At 37.5% G+C, this 19,969-nt stretch overlaps 1 protein-coding gene across 7 annotated transcripts in view; it reads right to left on the reverse strand.

Annotated features, from left to right (window-relative positions):
• The window catches only part of CDC14B (cell division cycle 14B), a 46,073-nt gene that overhangs the window by 21,591 nt on the left and 4,513 nt on the right, over positions 1–19,969 (reverse strand). For all 7 annotated transcript variants that reach the window (XM_035309170.1, XM_035309169.1, XM_035309168.1 and 4 more), the window contains exons 2-6: positions 17,098–17,191; positions 15,426–15,501; positions 13,525–13,617; positions 2,771–2,847; positions 400–466 (exon numbers count right to left, since the gene is read on the reverse strand). In XM_035309170.1, coding sequence (XP_035165061.1) covers positions 400–466; positions 2,771–2,847; positions 13,525–13,617; positions 15,426–15,501; positions 17,098–17,191 — 407 coding nt within the window. The remainder of the gene's footprint in view (positions 1–399; positions 467–2,770; positions 2,848–13,524; positions 13,618–15,425; positions 15,502–17,097; positions 17,192–19,969) is intronic.

Here is a 19,969-nt window from a genome sequence, read left to right on the forward strand (position 1 = left end):
ATACTGAAAGTTCTCCCCCCATAAGTATTGATAAGCAATTCAAAACCTCCTTCAAAGGCAATATCCAGCATAAAATGTAATATCAGAGGGCCATTTGATAAACCTGTCACACAACTCTCATGGATTAGAGCTGCAAATGACTGTCCTGAGATTACCTACATAAAACTCAAAATTTCCTCTTCAGAAACTTTGCTATTTGATCAGACATGGTATCAGTTCACTTCTATGGATGCTTTATCTAGAAGTTTTGTTACAATGCGTAATACATAATAAGGTAGACAACAATCAGAAAATCTGCTACTGTACAGCTCTATTTGGCTCCTAACTTCCTGAGTCTTCTCTTCTGGCAGAAAAATATTTAACTGACCTTTTGCAATAAGAAAATATTTTTCTACTTACCTTGCTTATTGCATGAAAACAGTCCAGCAATGTTAGATGAAAACTGCAAGTACCAAATGAAGCATCCCTGTAACGTATGATGTCCAAAACTGTTAAATTTTCCCATTTTAATCCAAGTGAATGCAATTAAAAACACTTCTCTAAAACAACTTTAAAAGATACCTTCAATATAATCTCTATTATAATAAAAATAATTGTCAGATAATTCCTTCACTTTCCCTGCCTTGTATCTTATAATAATAACAAAATATAAAATGCATTATGATAACAGATTTAAGACTAAGATTATTCCAGTTATACTGTTCAGAAATAGTGACATGTTCAATTCACACGTCAAAGAACACACATATCTGAAAAATAGAAAGAACTCCTTATGGCAAAAGCTAATGTTTAAATAAGTATCATATTTAAAATATACACTCTTAAAACATTTTCTTCAGAAGTTCATTTCCAAAAATTCAAGTTGTAATATACTGCATGTTTTTCTTCAAATTCCATTTAAAAGAAAAAAGATGCTGCATACATGCGTTATTTTATATATATATATTTATTTATATTTATTTATTTATTTATATTTACATATATATTTATATATATATATATGCAACAGCATCTTCTTAATATGTCTGTTGAGATACACATTTCTATAGATGCATGAAGTTTTTTTTTAAGAGGCATAAAATAGTTTATGCTTAAACTTGAGAAAATGGTTTTCAACAAAACCCTTTCTTTCAACTACTGCTTTTTAAACCTTCTTGATACAAGAATGGCATGTTCTTGGTACATGGCCATTACTGGATAAGCACTGTAAAATAAGTATTCTACAAGAATACTACAGTCACTTAAAAATAAGTTTAACTTGAATCTATATCAGATAATATTATGTCTTGGCAGAACACCTACTTCTGTAACCATGCAGCTCTTATCAAGAAACAGAGAATCATTACTGTTACATAAAAAGGAAAAAATATTCCAATTTCAAACTCAAGCTGAGAGAAGGAAGAACTTCTGAAGAACATGAATGGCGGCCCCTCCACTTTATCTATACCTTTTTCTCCCTAATGAATCAGTGTGAAGGCGGAAAAAAAGTCCGCAGGTGAAGGAAATAACAGTATCCCATCCAGGTAAGTGAAAAACATTCTTTGCCAGCTGCTAACAAGTTTTCCTGTTGCTTGTGACAGAAGTAGCCATTACATGTCTTTTTATTATTCTATGGCAATATACTGTTTTTTTTGTTGTTGTTGTTGTTTTGTTTTTTTTCCAGAGATGAAGATGATCTGATGGGAACAGAGCCCAGAGCAACCTCTCAGTTGATCATTCACGTAATCCAGATTCCTGTATTTGGTTTAATTGTACCAGTAAATTCAAGATAATGGTAAAATTCCCAGACACTTCAGCATACTGTCTGCTTTATCCTGGGGGCTTCAGAAGTCAACTCTTAATAATTTCAATTGCATGACACATCTTTACATTTTTATTCAGTAGTGCTATCGAAGTGACGATCTGGGGATTTGGGTAGGCTGTATGTGAAAAGCTACTATCTCTGATATGACACATATGAAAGATGACACATACATCTTTAGGATTTTAAGAAACAAAAATTTTCTGAATCTCACTGAGGACTTTTTTTTTCCTTCTGTTAATTATGAAAAATGCAATTAAAAAGAGAAATGGGATGATGGAGGTATGTAAATTATTAAATAGAGGTTCCACTATACACTTGCACTGTGGCAGTTGGGGTGGTGGGAGAGGTAAGTAAAGGAAATTCAAATTGTGAAAAGCCCAGCTCTTGGTAAGGGTGCTACAACAGACAAACAAGAAAGTACTGAATTAATCATCCCATAACAATCTACTTGGAAAGCAAACCTGCTTTCTAATTTTCTTTGGCCATTTTTCTGCATATTGAGACAGACAGCAGAATGCTAGTTTAGTACAACTTTTTTAAAACTCTTTTTTGGAAAAACTGGTGAAGTTGTTCCTCCATACCATGGATACTATTTGCTACTCCGAGCAACACAGCACATACCACAATGAGAAGTTTGTGGTCTGAAAAAGCTAGCATTACATTCCCTCAGGGTTGAGCAACAACAAACCAGTATTTTTATATATTTCCTCATTGGTAAAAAGACATGCTTAAGATGTTTGACAATCAACTACCAGCACTAAAACACTGCAAAGTAGGAAGCAATATAGATCAAAAAGCTAAACAAGAGTGTAAGCTAAACAAGCAGTGTGGCTCCTTCACCTTCTGTATCATTACACTTCAGAACTACCAGTTCAGCAGCCTGAACTTTAAAGATCAGGAAGGAACATGACCCTCCACATATTAAAACTTTAGCGGGGGGGAACGTTCCAACATCTTATTATTTACCTGAAAGGAAGATACGAAATGCTTCCAGCCAATATAAGCCTGTACACATCTTCTGGTGATTCTCTCAGGTATATTATCTGTTTTTATGGGAGAAGAGGGAAAAAATATTTTAAGATTCACATGAATAACTTCAAGTCACTTGTTTACTACAGGTGGTATAATTGTACAACACAAAGTTCGAAAGTGCTGGGAAAGAATACCACCAAGAACAAAAGAAGGCAAGTGTGCACCAATAAAACTAATACAGAGCAAAACAGTAAAAAATACTGGTCAACCCTTATCAACACATATTTTTAAACAAAATTTATAGATTTGCCCGGTTTGTTCAGCTTTCAGCTACAGTGAAAAAACTTCCATCTTTCTAATTCTTCCATGTTTCTACTGCAACCCTGCTGGGCAGCTTTGTAGAACTATTTTTTTCTGTGTATTAAACTTCTGTGATGTAAATGAAAATCCTAAAACATTCAAAGATATCAGCAAAGAATTACCTGGTTTACAAAAGTGTATGTACTCAACAGACAAGACTAAAACAGTAACTTGTACGTGTTTTGTTTTTCCTACACCAGTACGTTTACATTATTCTAAATCCTATTCTTCCTCCTTTGTACTGGTGAGGCAGCGTCCAATAACTAAATCCAGATGTCATAAAGGGGAAAAAAAAGAAAACTGTAGCTCTTTGACACAAAGTCCTAAGAGCAGAATGAACGTACCTGAAATGCTACATATCATAATTTGCACCGTCAAAACCACTCAGAGAAGAACTCAAGGACGACCAACTCGTGACAATATTCACACCGTCTTCCCTCACAACACACACATCTCTTCTTGATAGCCCCTAACAATAAGGTTTGCTTAGGGAATACTGTAGATCTCCTCTATTATCACATCCTCCAATAGTCAAGCACCATTGCCAGCACGGCCAAGAGAAAACAACTGTTAAAAATAACTATGTGGTGATTTTTTTCATAAACATAAAAAAATGTATTTGTCATTGTTCAATAACTTCATATTAATACTTTTTCTTTAGAACTGCATTAACTAAGCACTAAAACACTCCAGGAAGCTATTTTTTCACTAAGGTTCAGCAAAATTACTTACATCTCTTATATTAATGACCTTTTTTGTTTTCATTAAGATTTAGGAATCCTAATGCATATTAGTTAAATACCCCCCAAAATTTAAGTCTGGCATTTTTGCTTTGCCATTTTTTTTCTTTTAAAAGTTGGTTTTGTCTTTCAAAATTCTTTTATACAGCTACAAAAACAGTTTGACCAAATAGTTTAACATATCCTCAGTATCTTCTCTGCACAAACATACATACTTTCTTGTGAGGTGAAAATGGGAGGTGGAATAGATATTGGGAAAAAAAAAAAAAAAAAAAGCTTGAAACATCTTCAACAGACAGCTAAAACATACATGGCAACATGACCTCTCTTGTTTTTCCTCTATTTGATTACTGTTAAGCATTTTCTGAGCATTCTTCCTGTGTAATTAGCAAAACCAAAGGAAGAAAAAAAAAACATGTTTTCTTTAAGTAGTTTAGTACGGTAATGAAAAACATACCTTGCACGGATGTGTGTGTGTCTTCACTACGGTGGAGTAAGTGAATTTTGCATTTAAATTTGCAAACTTACATCCAGAATAAAAAAAAAAAAAAAAAAAAGAGATTTTAAAAAACATAACTAGATGGATAACTTAAGAGCTCCTCCTCAGATGCCCAAGTTTACTTTCTATTCTGCAGGCATACGTTACATGCAATTCATTGCCTGAATTGGTTACAAAGGTCATGTTTCAGAAATTTTCAAGTGGTATGCTTTGATACAGTCATACTTTGCATCTCACAGCACAACAAACATGGATTTCCTACAGCCATATAAACGCAGCACTGCTTGCTTATCAAAAAAAGAGCCCTGCCTCAGAAAAAAAAAAAAAAAAAAAAAAAAAAAAAAAAACTTACAAACCAGAGACTCAAAATGGCATTAACGAATAGAGAAGACTGAAATTAAACAGCAGAAACAGAGTTTGTACCCAGAAATGAGTCACCTGGAAAAAAGTCGGTATTCAGTGCTGCCAAGCTGGGTAATACAGAGCACTACTTGTACCAACAGGCAAATAGAAATGCAGCTAACAAATGCAGCTTCCCTGTAGCTCACAAAGGGAGGGGATTCTGCCCAAATCTCAGCTGAGCTTTTACCAGCTTCCTGAACAATACAAGCTTCAACACAGGAGCATCTGCTTGCAGATCTAACAGCAACAAGAGGAGGTTTTTGCCCTAACAATGTTACTGTTACAGTAAACCTAAATAACACCACATAGTATTGAAACTTGCTAGTTCTTAAGCACAGATCAAATTTCTGAAACGGCGTTACTTGTGAAGTTGCTAGAAACACCATGAAGATGTACGCATGCTCAAGTGTGTGGACTTTCCTTGATACAGTTACACAAACACTCACCACAGACAAGGATACTTAAAAAAGCCAACATGACAAAAAGAAATAACCAACCAAACAAAAAACAAACAAACAAACAACAACCAACCAAAACCAACCAAACAACAAAAAACCAATGGTGCACTGGAAAGTCTATAATTTAGTACATACAAAAACACACTACAAGGAGATGGCATTTTTCAGTGCACACAAACTTAAAGGAACAAGTACTTAGCAAAAATGCACAATACTTCCAATACATCTGAAACAATATACAGTATATTCACTGAAGAAGGAAGCTCTTTGATAGAGTTGGATTACTAATTTTCTGAAACAAAGAGAGATCCTGGTACACTTCAGCTGTGACACTACTCCACGCTTAAGATGTGATGTGTGAACAGAGGCAGCAGTTGATGAGATGGACAGATGGGAGTTCTCAGTGAAAAGTGGCTTACAAAAACATTGGGTTAATAGGATGGTATCTGGGCAGGTGCAGTGGTACCAGGTGCTTCAAAGGGAAGAATAGCATTCAACCTCTAGACAGAATGGGAAAGACCACAAACTGATACCTAGTTCACAAGGAAAGTATCCTAGCAGTAACACAGCAAAAGAAGTTGTGACAGTCAAGGCGGAGACAGGTTCAGTGCTGGCACAGTTTAAAACCACAAAAGAACACAGCAAAAAAATCTTGGATGCGTGCAAGGCTGGATGAAGGACAACCTGAGTGAGCCTGGACTCAAGCTATTGGTGAGCCAGACTTCAAACGTAGAAAGTGACTGTAGGTGAGACAAAAGGAGTGGGACAAGGAGCAACAGATGTCAAGCGAGCAGAGGCCACACCTGCATTTGGATTAGGGCACAGAAGCAGAAATGCATCTGTAGACCAAAAGCTGGCTATGAAGACTTGATGTCTGTACTGTACACTTCCAATGTTTTTAACTGCAGACTGCTCCTAGTCTGGTCCTGTGGACTGGACACCCATTACCTGCTGGGATTGCTTCTAGACCGCTCCACGTAGCGAGCCAAATGAAGTGAGCAAGGATTTAAGGAGAGATTCACTTCAAACACACAATCCTGATACAGACTGAAGAGGTAATACAGACACACTGAGAAATACCTCATAGCGTTAAGGTCAGAGTGGCAGCTACTCTTTCTGACCAGGAGGAGGTCACTAAATCCTTAAAGATGAATGACTTCATTGGAATGTTGTGGGTGAATAAAGCTGAGGATTACAGAAAGGCAGAGAATGACAGACAGTAGAAATGATTAAAGAGACCTCTGGCAGACAGAATTGTTGGAAGTAGGAAGAGGATTTTAAGGCTGTCAGCAGAACTGAAGGTTCAGAAAAGATGAGAATGGAAATGCTGAGCTGATGAATAGCAAAACAAAGACATTTCCAGATATATCTGTATATTCATAAAGTTTTTACAAGGGAGAAGACAGAAAATGGGAAGAGACATGCCTCTAGAAATATATATCATTTGAAACCAGTTTGACTAGATGCTGACTCTAGACTTAGCTACCTATATTTCTGTAGTGCTTTCTAAGATTACAGAAACTTTCACAAATAAAGCTGTTTTCTGAAGTTAATGCTAATAAAACAATTAACAAGACTTACTATTAAAAAGATGTGTCACTGTAAATTTATAGCAATTACATCAACAGATATTTTGCATAAACAGGTATTTTCTAGTGTGTTTTTTGTCTATTCTTATACATACAAATGGAGAAAAGTCTATTCACATACCACATTTATTTCCCAAAGGGCTCGCTTCCTCAGGGCCAGACAAATACTAAACAAGCTTTTTTTAAAAAAATAGAAAATTCTGTTTTCTGGAGACCTGAATGAAATTGTGCAAAAGTACAGCTGCATTGGCTTTAGAACTTTCCTACAATCATATACAAGTGCAGATCCACGTACATAGATCCCTACATACACACATGCACACACAAAAAAATAAAACAGAAAAACTCCTAAAAGCCTTTTAAAATCTTTTTCTTAAGTATATTCCAGTAAAATTGTTATAATAAGGAACTGACATCTTTCAAAAACACACTGTTTATCAGCCTGTATAAACACTTGCCTATCACCTTTTTAAGAATTTGTTCTCCTTATGCAAACAAACAAAAAATATCCTACTGAATATCAAAATACAGCCAAAAATTTGCCATTAGCAGTTGAACCACTAACATCGCTCTAATCATCCTTTTCATTTAGGACATCTGTTTCTGATTACGAGACCGCATGTAGCTCTGTGAACGGTCAAGAGCCATCCAAGCGCTGAGTGCTGGGAAAGGTACACTCGGGCACTGCTCCTGCCAACATCGCCATGTTGTCCAGCAGCCACTGTAATGTTCACTCAGTGAAATGGAAGGGCTTGCAGCTCTTGGCCACTAATTCCTCACTTATGAGCACTTAAAATCAACCACAGAATGACAGTTCTTGTAGCAAGCTGTGTTACTGTCTGATTCACACTACTGCTTTTGAACTAGTCCTACTTTATACAGAGGCCTCCTAGATTAGTGTTACGACCTTGAAAGCCATATTCACAATAGGATGAGAATTATTCCTGGTAGAAAAAGGAAATGAGACTTTTGTTAAAAAAAAGCATCTCCATCTTCAAAACATGGAATTATCAAGCAAAGTAGTAATACTGAACCCAAGACAAAATATGTTTGATAATAATGATCTTTGATACAATTTGTTACTTTTTCAGGAAAATTAAATAGGGTATTTCAATAAGCTATACTGTTAAGAAACTGTATTGACTCAAGTCTGTAAGTAACACATTGATGAAGTGCTTGGTGTAATCAACTTTATTTTCCTGCCCACCCTTAAGTGCAGAATCTTCTTAAAGTTGTTATCTAAATCACACATTTTACCGTACTGACGTAAAAGCAAGAAAACAATGAGATGATCCAATTTAAACTGCTTGCAAGCATATTTCATGTAATACAACTATATTCCAAAAATGTCACCCAAAGTAATCTGAACCACCACAACCTGCAAAAAAACACAAACCACCCATTCTGCATAAATACAGTAACTACTATGTGACTAAACTCATAACAAAGCTCACACACATGCATCATTTCACTGTAACTTAAAAGCATTAAATGTTTTATGTTAATAAAACTTCAATGAATATCCTATCAGTTAATACACCAAACTTTCTAGAAATATGCCTTAGAAGAAAACGTAACATACAGAAAAATTAAAACAGAAATTTATTAGAATAGAAGCTTCCTGTATGGATTTGTAGCATACTGAAGAAGTGCACATGTAGCCAACAGTCCCTTTATTAGGGGAAACACAGTTGTTAAGTCGATAGATGTGGCAGACAGGAAATAACTGCCTGTCTCTGGCAACTCTCCTTGTTCATCACAAATGAAAGCAAGAAACCTCCTATTACTTTTTAAACAGTGGAGAGGAGGCACGGAAAAACCTGCTAGCTGGGAACATCAGTACACTTCATGACAACTAAGAAAGCAAGCTAGTACTACAATGAGGGACCCCCAGAAAGCAACCCTATGGAGACAAGCAGTCTAGTAAGAACATGGTGAGGAAGAACCAGTAGAAAAAGCAGGAAAAACTGCCATCATGAAAGCTAATCATGATTTCCAAAGTACAATTCAGACGAGGTAGTTTTTTAGAGGACTTGAACACAGAGAAAGACAAAAGTCTTGAGGCAACATTTGCTTAAATGAAGTGCCAGTACTTCTTTGTCCATCTCCTCTTTGCTATTCACTGGTCAACCACTCTGCACCAAAACTAGCTGTGGGTAAACAGTTTACCCACCGCTAATTTGAGCTCTGAATCAGTTACCCATTTACTCCTACTCAGCTTGGACCACTAAGTAAACAGATTTACTTCCTTTCCTACTGCATAGCCAGAGATAATTCTGCAAGTGCCACTGTAAAAGCAGAACTGTTCAACATTACACAGGCTGGTGCTAATTGCTTCTACAACTTCCAACTCCTACCCCACATTAGGCCCACAACTAGGAAGGACACTAGCAAATTGGAAAGGCAAAAACAGTACTACGGATCAGAATGGATGAAGGAAACGCTGCTTACCCTGAAGAAAGAAGATGAGAAAATAGACAAAGTACAGAGATGAGTCCTGGAGAAGGTGACCTGAATTACAGCAGTTCATGGGGCGGTACCCTCGGAGGGTCGCCCTCCAAGTACATAATTAGTGCCAGGCCTGAGAAAAGAAACACTGTTACTAAGTTAATGCAGCCAAGGGGAGAGGGGGGAGCTTGGGAATTAGGTGGACAGGGCACAGAGGACACATTTTCTTTCTTAATATAGAAGGAGCAATGGTGGAAGAAGCAGACTTTCCTCACCCACAGCCAAGTCCTGGCGAAAATCAAGAGAAGCCACTGTAGAGATCAACTCAGAAGATCACTGCTGCTTTGGTAGAGTGGTAAGGCCTGAACAGTGCAGATAGCTTACAAGGAAAAGCAATTTTTCTTTAGAAGGTGAAGAACAAAGGTTGTTTGTTTTTTTTTCCCCATCCCTTCTTTCCCCTCACCCCTTCCACCCCAAGTAAAGTTTAAACATTCAACCCCAACACACCACATCTGGCTATACTTTGTGTGGCTGAACATGACCAATTTATGCTAATCTACACAGAATAATATTATTTCAATTATTCATTATATTATCCGTAAAAATTAAACAAAATACAGAATTACAATAGATGGAAGATGAACAATATAGGGATTAAGAACTACATTGTTAAGATTTACTCTAAAAAATCATATTGTACTATAAAACTACATATAACAGTGCATTGGAAACTTTGTTCTTCATCTTTAAGGCCATGTTACATTGAAGAGCCCTGTAGCTTGAGTTAGGCTGTGCTGTCACATCAAAGTACACCTGGAAGGAAGCAGCAGATGCGGGAGGGGGAAGAAAGAAGTGTGTAGCCTGGATGACCCCTTCAGAAACTATCTCCACTAAAGAGGAAAGAAAGACAAGTTAGATGAAGATGAGGGAGTGGGAACATTATAACACATCAACTGTGAAGGAAAGACTGGGAACAGACTTTGCTTGTAAACCAGAACTCTAACAGATGCCCTTACACTTCACCACAGTTAACGAAGACTTTTGTAATTGCCTTAATTGTCAAAATGAGCATATCCCCACACAATTAATACACACAGACTTATATATATTAACAAAAGACGTCAAATCATAAATCATGCCAATATATCCAAGTTCCTTTAAGCAGAAGTTAAATAACATTCTGTTTAAGAATATAAATTTAAGGTCATTGAGCCTTTAAAAGACATAATTCCAAGTTGTTAGCATAAAAATATTGAGAGTTTACAAAGACATGCAAGTGCCAGGGGAGAACTAGTTACATACATTTAATTACAGTTTAATGTAGTCATGTGGTCAAGTGTGATTGTGTTTAGAAAAAAAAAAAGTACAAAAACACAAAGCACACAAACTTACTGTATCTGTGCTATTCCCGAAAGCCATCAGCCTGCTATTCCTAACAAATAACTTAAAACATCTGCATCTACAGAGCACCTTGCATCCAAAACTATGCTTACATCAAAGGCTTTAAAAAACACACAGCACTACTTTCATGACTAAGTCTATAGAGGCTACTTCTATAGAGGCTACTTCCTTGCTCTTCCCACCTGAACTCCTTCGTGATGCACTGCCACACAGTTCCTCAACCTAAAGTAAGTAGTTGATGTGGGAACCCACCATGAAGCTAAAAAAAGAAAAGATATCGAACAAGAAAAAATATTCAACCCACAGAAAACAAAATAGAAGGACAATCTGCCACTGACAGCACAGGATCAGAAATTAAAAGACGAAATTCAGTTCAAGCAATGAACAGCACTACCAACAGGACAGGGTCTGATCAATTAAAATTACAGAAAAGCTTCTTGCGGTTTTGACTAACGGCTATAGACCCTTCTTCGCAAAAAAGCAAAGCACTCTGAACTGTAAAAGTAGCTGGATGCTTAAGCCTACATATGTTTAAAATAAAAAAGGCCTCAATATATTTCCTTCCAGTCAGGAAGTATGATTACAGACACATATTGTTCAGACATTCTGAGCAGATCCTAAGCCATTGCTTGCCTCAAAGAGAACAACCCAGTTCTCCCTGCAGAAAGTGGGAATGTGGGATGTGTATGCCTGAATACTTCAGCACTGTCTGCTGTAATTTAGCCTGCTTCTTCATGAAAGATCAAAGGACACCATGGAAAAAAAGTAAGCCTCAGGGGCACAGTCTTTCTTTTGTGATCTTCTTTCACTGGAATACCTTCCACATCAATCTGTGAAGAAACTATATCCTACTTTACAGAAAAAGCAGTACCATACCCAAAGTCTACTGCATTTGAGAGAAAATCTAGCTTAAGTGCCCTCAATATCTACAACTTGTGATTATTCAATAGAGACTCCTCCCCACTCAAGGAGGGGATGAATACTCCCATAGGGCTTCACTTTGCTGTTGGTTCTTTAAGGAAAACTGCAGAAAGAATCAAACCATAAGATGCAAAAAAATAACTAAGTGCAGGTTTCTAAATTCTGAAAATCATCTGTTATTTTGCCTAGCCTCTTTCTGCCATACTTCAGCTGTCTGCAATTAGCCTTCCCACATGCACTGGCTAGTTGGTCATGATCTCTCTTCATACAGGAGCTGAAACGGCATTAGCATCCTTTCTGTGCTCTGCAACTTCCGTATCCTTCACTGTGGTTCTCTGAAGTAAAAACACACTACTATTGTGACCAATAGCCTCCACTCTTCATCACTCCGCTTTGCACTGTCATAATCCATAGAGAGACCCTATGTATTTATCCAAGCCTGTTCAAGCATTCCTTCCAACTGCGTATTATTATTGCAACACAGCAGGGCTAACGGACAATCACAGATAAGATCTGTGTTTAATTTTTTTGTATACTTTTAAATAGCCAACCATATAAATAGCCATTTTCTCATTAGATTGTTTTGCTGTCAGTTAATTTTCTGTATTGTGGGTTCTGCTCAAAATGTCAGGTGTTGTGCTACACTGTACTACTACACATATTCAGAATGATATTTTAGGGAAAAATGAACACTTCCTTCCAAAGAATGGCTGGTAACTGAAACCAGTCCAGTCTTGCTTTCTAGACCCATGATACAATGAAGTTTCTGGAAAGAAGTAGTCTTCCTAAACGCTGCAGTTATCTAGTTAACATATTGCCTTAACTGCAAACAAGTTTAGTAACTCATGTTGCCAGTTTCCATGTGGTTTGAGAATACATTCCTAAAGCTTCTGTTGTTTCAAATACCAGATTGTCAGATTTTGAAGTCTAGATTTTTATTTATAATGATTACTGTAGAAAACAGACAACAGAGAAACCCTGGGGAGCAGGAAATGGATCTCGTGCATAATGTGCAGCAAGGACACTGTCGGCATCACAGCAAGTACTATATCACCCTCCAGCTGGTAAACCAGAATGACATGAACTCAGACCCATCAGATCTCCAACATGCCAAAAACACGTAGGTTTACACTTTATTTTGTTAGTAAGTGAACAAGAGAGATGGTTACAATCAAGGTGTATTACAAGTCAAAGTACAACATGAATATAATACATCACACCTTTCATTCTTAAGCTGTCAGCATTTTACTCCCTGACTACACTTTTGAGTACCAAACACCAATTCTATCAGATGTACTTGTGATATAAAGACTGTCGTTTTTCCCTTTGTGGTCAAGGACCTGACTCAGTACATTCTCAGCCACCTCATACATTCCCAGGCTTTACAGTGGCTCTAAGCCTACCATGTCATCTCACACCTTCTCATAGGTTAACTGAAGAGATCAACTTAGATTAGAAAAGAAGAAAGAGGGGAAGAAAAAGTACTTTTGAATGTGAATGCAATTGGAAATGATATACTGTACTTTGTGCAAGATAATATTTGTCTATTTTAAAAAGCAAAAAAAGTATGTGGGTGAGTGGGGGAAAGGAAAAACATCAAAAAGCAGCCATTTTTTTCTAAATGAAAATATTCATAAATTTTATGAAATTAAAAAAAATCATAAAACTCAGATTTTTTTCAGTGGTGCTCTTACTTCTTAAGAGCACAAATTGCACTGGAGAGGAAAAAAGCAAAACAAAACAAACCCAAAACACATACCTACTAGACTTTAAAAACTCTCCTAGTATGTGGTACTTTATTGCAAAATACATTGGTAGAAATATTACTGAAGAAAAAAGAAATGCTTTTATCTTGATGTTTTAAAAAGTGAGTATGGAAGAATGAACACATTTAACCAGCTGATATAATGGAAAAAATGGAAATACTTACTGCGTAGGAACCTATGAGGAATGCAGCATTTGCTTGTTTTTTCTGATCAAAGCCAGTATAATGAACTATTTTCTTCCTTATCAATGAAAATGACTGTATCAAGAAATGAACAAGATTATAATTTTGCAGCATAAACTTTTCACGACTCCTTTTCTAAAATTAGAGGACTGCAATGCTCAGTTCACCCTTTCAGCCATCTGTATTCAGAGGACCAAGTAGACAAATCCCTCAAAAGCTTCAGTGGAGTCTACTGTATTCCCACCTAGATTGTTTCAGTATTTTTTCCCCAGTATACTGCCTAAACAATTTTTGACACAAATTACACTATTTTTTTTCTCCTTGAATGCATTTAATATTTCTGACTTCAAGCCCTATGCAATAGACATGCAGTTATGAGAAGTAAATACATTACATGGCAGTAAATACATGACATTCTCAAAAACATCACAGACAAGTTAAGGTCTCAACAGCTTTAAAAACATAATTTGTACTTTTTTTAAAGAAATTCAGACTCTACATAAATCAGTTTTCTTCTAATAGTTGTTTTTAAAGTAATACAATATGAGAAACACTAGAAAAGGCTTAAATAAAAGCATTTTGAAAGATTTTTAAACTTAATCAGAAATAACTTTAAAAAATTTTATCTGTGTTTGGCACATAGTTTCTCCAATTACGTTAGAGAGGAAGTGCAATAGCATTACCAATAGAAAGGACATCTGTTAAAAAAAAATATATATCCCTGAACTTGCCCTTGAAACAAATTTTGGTGTGCTTGAAACTTGATGGATGGCTAAAGTGTCATAAAGTATTACCATTTAAATAGCAGTGTTACTTGCTCAAATACTATTCAGCACACTTAAAACAAATAAATTCCAGATAACTAACAGTAGTATGTCCTCAGCAATCTTAATACACCTGTCCAATAATAAACCCTTCATATTCAAAGTGATTACAATATATAGACTTTTGTTGCTTCAGAGTACCCTGCAAACAGAAATCAAAGAATCTTGTCTCAGGTAAACCTGTTCTTAGTGCCAATGGGACCAAGTGAGATTGAATTATGCAAACTAATACCAGTGACAGACACTAACGGATGCCCCCTGCCAAAATAAACAAACAAACAAGAAAAAAACAAACAAACAATAAAACAGCTCTCTTAAACTATAATGTTCTGCATGCTTCCCAATTTTCACAGTTCAGTGTCTCTTTCAAGATCTAAGCAGTTTTGAAGAGGCAAACTGTGATTCACATTAATGCTAATAAGCTTTTTATCTGCCTAACAGGTTTTATAGTCCAATTTCTGTTAAAGGTCAACTAACTTGAAGTCATTAATTTTAATTAATATAGGAACTCTGTTTTAAAGACATTATGCTCAATGGAGAGTCGATTCTGAAAATTACTGAGCATCCCTAAGAGAAGATAACTTATAGTGGGAACATGACAGTCTTCTTTAGGACCATGCAATAAATGCTATTAAAGACGAAATGTTTCTACTTAAAAAAAGAGATGTCAGTACCAGAGGAGAAACCAGAGTCAAAAAAGCCTGCCACCTCAAATCAAAATGTGTTACGTTTAGGCTGTCAATATTGTCAGATTGTTGAGAAGACTGAATTCCAGGAGGGGAGCTTTTCATTCAGAGAAGTCTGTATCCATTTAGCAACTGATCTTTTAAGAGCTTAATATTAGTTACTGTCACTTGCAACTTCTAGATCTTAAAGGCAAGCAGTTTTTCACTCCTAATCCTCCTTCTCCTCAAATATACCTGGATGAAATTTAGCATGCATTTTCAAAACTTAGCTTGCTTACAAATCCAGGGAAGTACCTCAGCAAAAAAAAATTCTGGGCCACTTCTTTTTGTTCTTTAAAAAGACAAGAATATTAAATACAAAAGCTAATGTTACCTTTAATTTCTTATTTAGTTTGCAGCAGTATCTGTAGACCATTGCCAGATTGAGTGGTCCAAAATCTGCATAAAAGCTATTTAGAGAAAGAAAGAAAAATTGTACATTAAAAGAAAATCATTTACACAGTTTAAGCCAGATGAACAAAGCAAGGAGTAGTAATATACAAGTGCATCATGCTTCATTTCAAGTAGTTGTAGAGAGCAATATGGTCTCCCCTGAGCCTCCTCTTCTCTAGACTAAACAACCCCAGTTCCCTCATCCGCTCCTCACAGGACTTGTGTTCCAGGCCCTTCACACCAGCTTCACAGCCCTTCTCTGGACACGCTCCAGGGCCTCGATGTCCTTCTTGTGGTGAGGGGCCCAAAACTGAACACAGCACTCAAGGTGTGGCCTCACCAGAGCAGAGTACAGGGGAATGATCACCTCCCTGGTCCTTCCTGATACAAGCCAGGATGCCATTAACCTTCTTGGCCACCTGGGCACACTGCTGGCTCATGTTCAGGTGAGCATCGACCAACGCCCCCAGATCCTTTTCCTCTGCACAGCTTTCCAGCCACTCTGCCCCAAGCCTGTAGCACTGCATGGGGTTGTTGTGGCCGAAGTGCAGGACCCGGCACTTAGCCATATTGAACCTCATTCCACTGGCTCTGTGGGCCTAATCCCCCAGTTGTCTTGCACATGCTGTGTTGATTACACTCAAGACTATCTACCTTTCCTGGCGCTGAGGTCAGGCTGACAGGCCTGTAGTCCCCTGGGTCCTCCTTATGACCCTTCTCATAGATGGGCGTCACATTAACAAGTCTCCAGTAATCTTTTAACTGGAACAAAAACCTTTTCCCATTTTCCACATACCACCACAAACAGAAACAAGAATACTCAAGATTTGAATAATTCTCAATATTATACCACTCTGTGATGACAATTCAGAAACTTTTAAGAGCAACCCAAATGGCCGTCATTAAAATAAGGCAATAGTAACTCACAAATATTTTGAAAACATGTTTGACTATATATACATAGTGTTCTTTGTACACTCTACAGTAAAATACATCAATTAAATAAAGATACAGCATGTGTTACTGCTAGAGAAAAGTGCACATTAGGAATAAATATTCATTAGTAATTTCAAAAACAGTAAGCATGTCCTTGGTCAAAAATATTTCAAAAATTAGTAGCATTCCAAATCACACACAAAGGCATATCCTGTTCACTGCAGGGGTAATAACATATCCATTCTTGGCTCATAACGGCTTGAATTAATTTTGCCAGCTTTTTCTCTTATTCTAGGAAGTTTAAACACTCCACTTCATACTTCAGCAACTAAAAGCATCCCTTTCAGCTCAATAGTCCAAGTGCATTTCTGAATATATTGGAACATGTTGCAACAACGTGTCTTCTAACAAGAATGGGTATAATGAAAGCTTCTGCTCTGAAAGGAGTTTTAAGAAATCCTGATGGGAAGCCAAGAAACCATTCTAAGACGTATAAATCATTACGGCAGATAAGTCTGAGAGGACAGACGCATATAATTAGCTCTATAATGGAAATAGTATGTTTCCCTCAGCTACATTTAAAAACAGAATGTCAATTAGGCTAGTTCCTCATTACTGCTGTTCTAATTTATTCCAGTGATCTGTAAAAAAACAAAAAAAAATAAGTCTGTACTTACTTCTCATACACAAGTTCATCATCTATGCAGAAATAATGGGTATTTGCAGCTCCACTCTTTGGTTTTTGGCAGAGAATTGCAAAATAAAGGCGATCTGAAATGCAAGAAAACGTAGGGCTTTTGTAAACAACCCACTTCTCCGCAGCATGTTTGAAGTATTACCTGTCAGCAGAACAACTTTAAAAGGTTCAGGAGTGCTCCTCAGGTGCCAGCTAACAAGGCACACCGCGGCTGAGGGCCTGCGCTTGGCAGTGCTCCCTCAACCCACACTCGAGGGACCCTGCCCTGCTCCTCCTGGCAGGGGCAGGCCACACCGCTGCTCTCTGAGCACCACGACCCCCATCCGAGCACCACGGCCCCCATCTGGACACAGCACCTACGTGAAGCCCAGCCATGAAATGCCCCCACACCTCTGCCCGGGCCTGGTGCCGCCATCACAGCCCAGCGGCCTCCACAGGGGTGCCTGCCCTGACCTGTCCCCTCAGCCAGGGGATGGGCATGACAAGCACCATTGATATTCATGTAGATACAATTTCATTTTTTTATTTTTATTTTTTATGGCCTGGGGAGCTGTAGGCCCATTGAACTTTAAACACTGACTGTGCTGCCGCTGTAAATTGCTGTGCTTCTGGTAATTGGTCAATAAAAATCGATGTCTTGCAGCAGCATAGCAATTCTTTTTTTTTTTTTTTCCTTCCTGCTGAAAAAACATCATTATTGTAAAATACATGGAGTAAAATTCAAGCTTGAAAGGATTTTTTTTTTTTTTCTTTTTGCAAACTAGTTGTCCAGAGTGGAGATATTTACTTTAATATCCAAATATCACCTGTATTTAAATATCAAAGTGTAACTTTTCTGAAAGAACAACCTCTTCCTAAGAGCAGAGAAAAAATCACTTTGTTCCAAACAAAAATCCCTCATGACTAGCACTTAGAAATCATTACTTGAATCTTGAAAAGATAAATTTGAAAATATATTTTTTAAAATGCTGTAAAGTACACCACAAAAGAAGCCTGCATGCCTGTATCTCGACACTCACAACAATATTTGGGGAGGGGCTGCAGGCACCCCCACCAGCCAGAATACCTCTGCTAAATGCAGATTTCCGTACAACACCAGCCCGAAGTTTGGCTTACACATTTACAGGTCAGGTGCAACCAGTGGGAAACACTCCTGAGCAAGTCAGGCACCTACTTCCTCTGGTCTCAGCTACAGAAAAAAAAAAAAAAAAAAAAAAAAAAAAAAAAAACTCACGGATTTAATTTCCGATAGTCCCATCTTGCTGGCACATCAGCTGCAATACTAGCTGGGAAGTGCAGCACTGCTTAGGAACTTCTGTAACTTGCAGCATTTACCAAAGCACCTCTAGAAAACTTGCCAAAGGAGAAAACCTACAGAGTAATGCTGTGGGTTAAGAAGTGAATAAACTGGCCCTGAAGGAAAGTAAGTCTGGAGAAGAAAGTGTGCCGACACCCCACGTGGATGCAACATGTTCACAGATGGGCAGTCCTGGAGAAGTGCTCAAGCCAACTCCTTGGGGGCAGAAGGAGCACAGGGATCCCACAACTCCCCTGCACCTGTCCCCACCATTGCATTCCTCCCTGTGCCATGTCAAAATGTGTTTGTGTGAATCCGAGACTGCAGCGGGTGTGCTAGCTCACCTACAGAAAAATAATAATTAAAAAAAAAAAAAAAAAAAAAAAAGCTGCTTTGCCGGTTTACTTCCCTCTGCCCTGAAAATGAGCTCTAACATGTACATGGGGCAAGGTCTGAGGGCTCATGAGGAAGCAAAAAGGAGAACTGAGAGGATATGATATCTAGGGATTGTGTTTAAACCAGCACTGCTAGATGAAACACATGTCAAACTACAGCCCTGAGCTATAATTTCACACTACTTTTAAACTGATTTAATGGCTAGCTGCCACCAGGTTTCTTACAAGGAAAAGTTTTCTTTTGGGTTAGATCGCTGAACCAACCAGCCCACTGCGGGTTAGCAGTGGCTGTACATTGCCAGGATTTTTCCCTCAACGGCGTCTGTCCTTTAGATCCACTCTAATTTGTGACTAAGATTGAGCTCTCGGTGCACACACACAGCATTCACATCGAGGTCTGGGCAGAATGGCTGCAGCACTCAGACTGGCATGCTACCCTCTTGCATGCCAACTTCTTCACATAAGCTTCACATAACTTTTGAAAATATAAAAGCAATACAGAAAGAGTAATCCCAAGTCCTCAAAAGAACAAAAAATATAAAGAAAGAAATACATTTGAATAGGTCAAAAGCCTGAAACAGTCTAGCATTTTTCTCCAAAACAAGATTTGGAGTATATGAATCACTTGTTTCCTCAGTGGTCCTACTTTTACTGAAAATTTTCAGCAGTTTTTGCGAACATGTCCAGCAAAAATAAGAATTCATCTCTTCAGTGAGCAATGTGCATGTGGCCTTCTGAGTTGCTTTTAGTATTCAGTTCTGCACTGGTATGTTTGGATCGTGTTAATTGTAGCTATTCTTAAAACACCTGAAAGAATTTAGCAAGAAACTCAAGTTTAATGACTGTACAGAAAGAACTGCCTCACAATAAGAGCAGCGTGTGTCAAATTCCAATATCCTGACAAGCTGTCCCTTTTAGTGCACTACTAACAATCGCTCCCTATTATGTAAACAGCAGGCTCCATCTTTTTAAAGTGTTTCCTACAAGGAGATTTTAGAAATAAGCTGCACAGTTTTCTCCCATGTGTGTATTTACCTTTCTACTGGCTAAGCAGCCTGATACCATACAAATGGTAAATTACTCACCATGTCTATTTTCACCTGGTGTTTTTTTTGTTGTTTTTTTTTTTTTTTTTGGCAAACACATTCCCAGTTCTGTTT

This window comes from Oxyura jamaicensis, chromosome Z (assembly GCF_011077185.1).
Source record: "Oxyura jamaicensis isolate SHBP4307 breed ruddy duck chromosome Z, BPBGC_Ojam_1.0, whole genome shotgun sequence".
Classification (NCBI taxonomy): Eukaryota; Metazoa; Chordata; class Aves; order Anseriformes; family Anatidae; genus Oxyura; species Oxyura jamaicensis.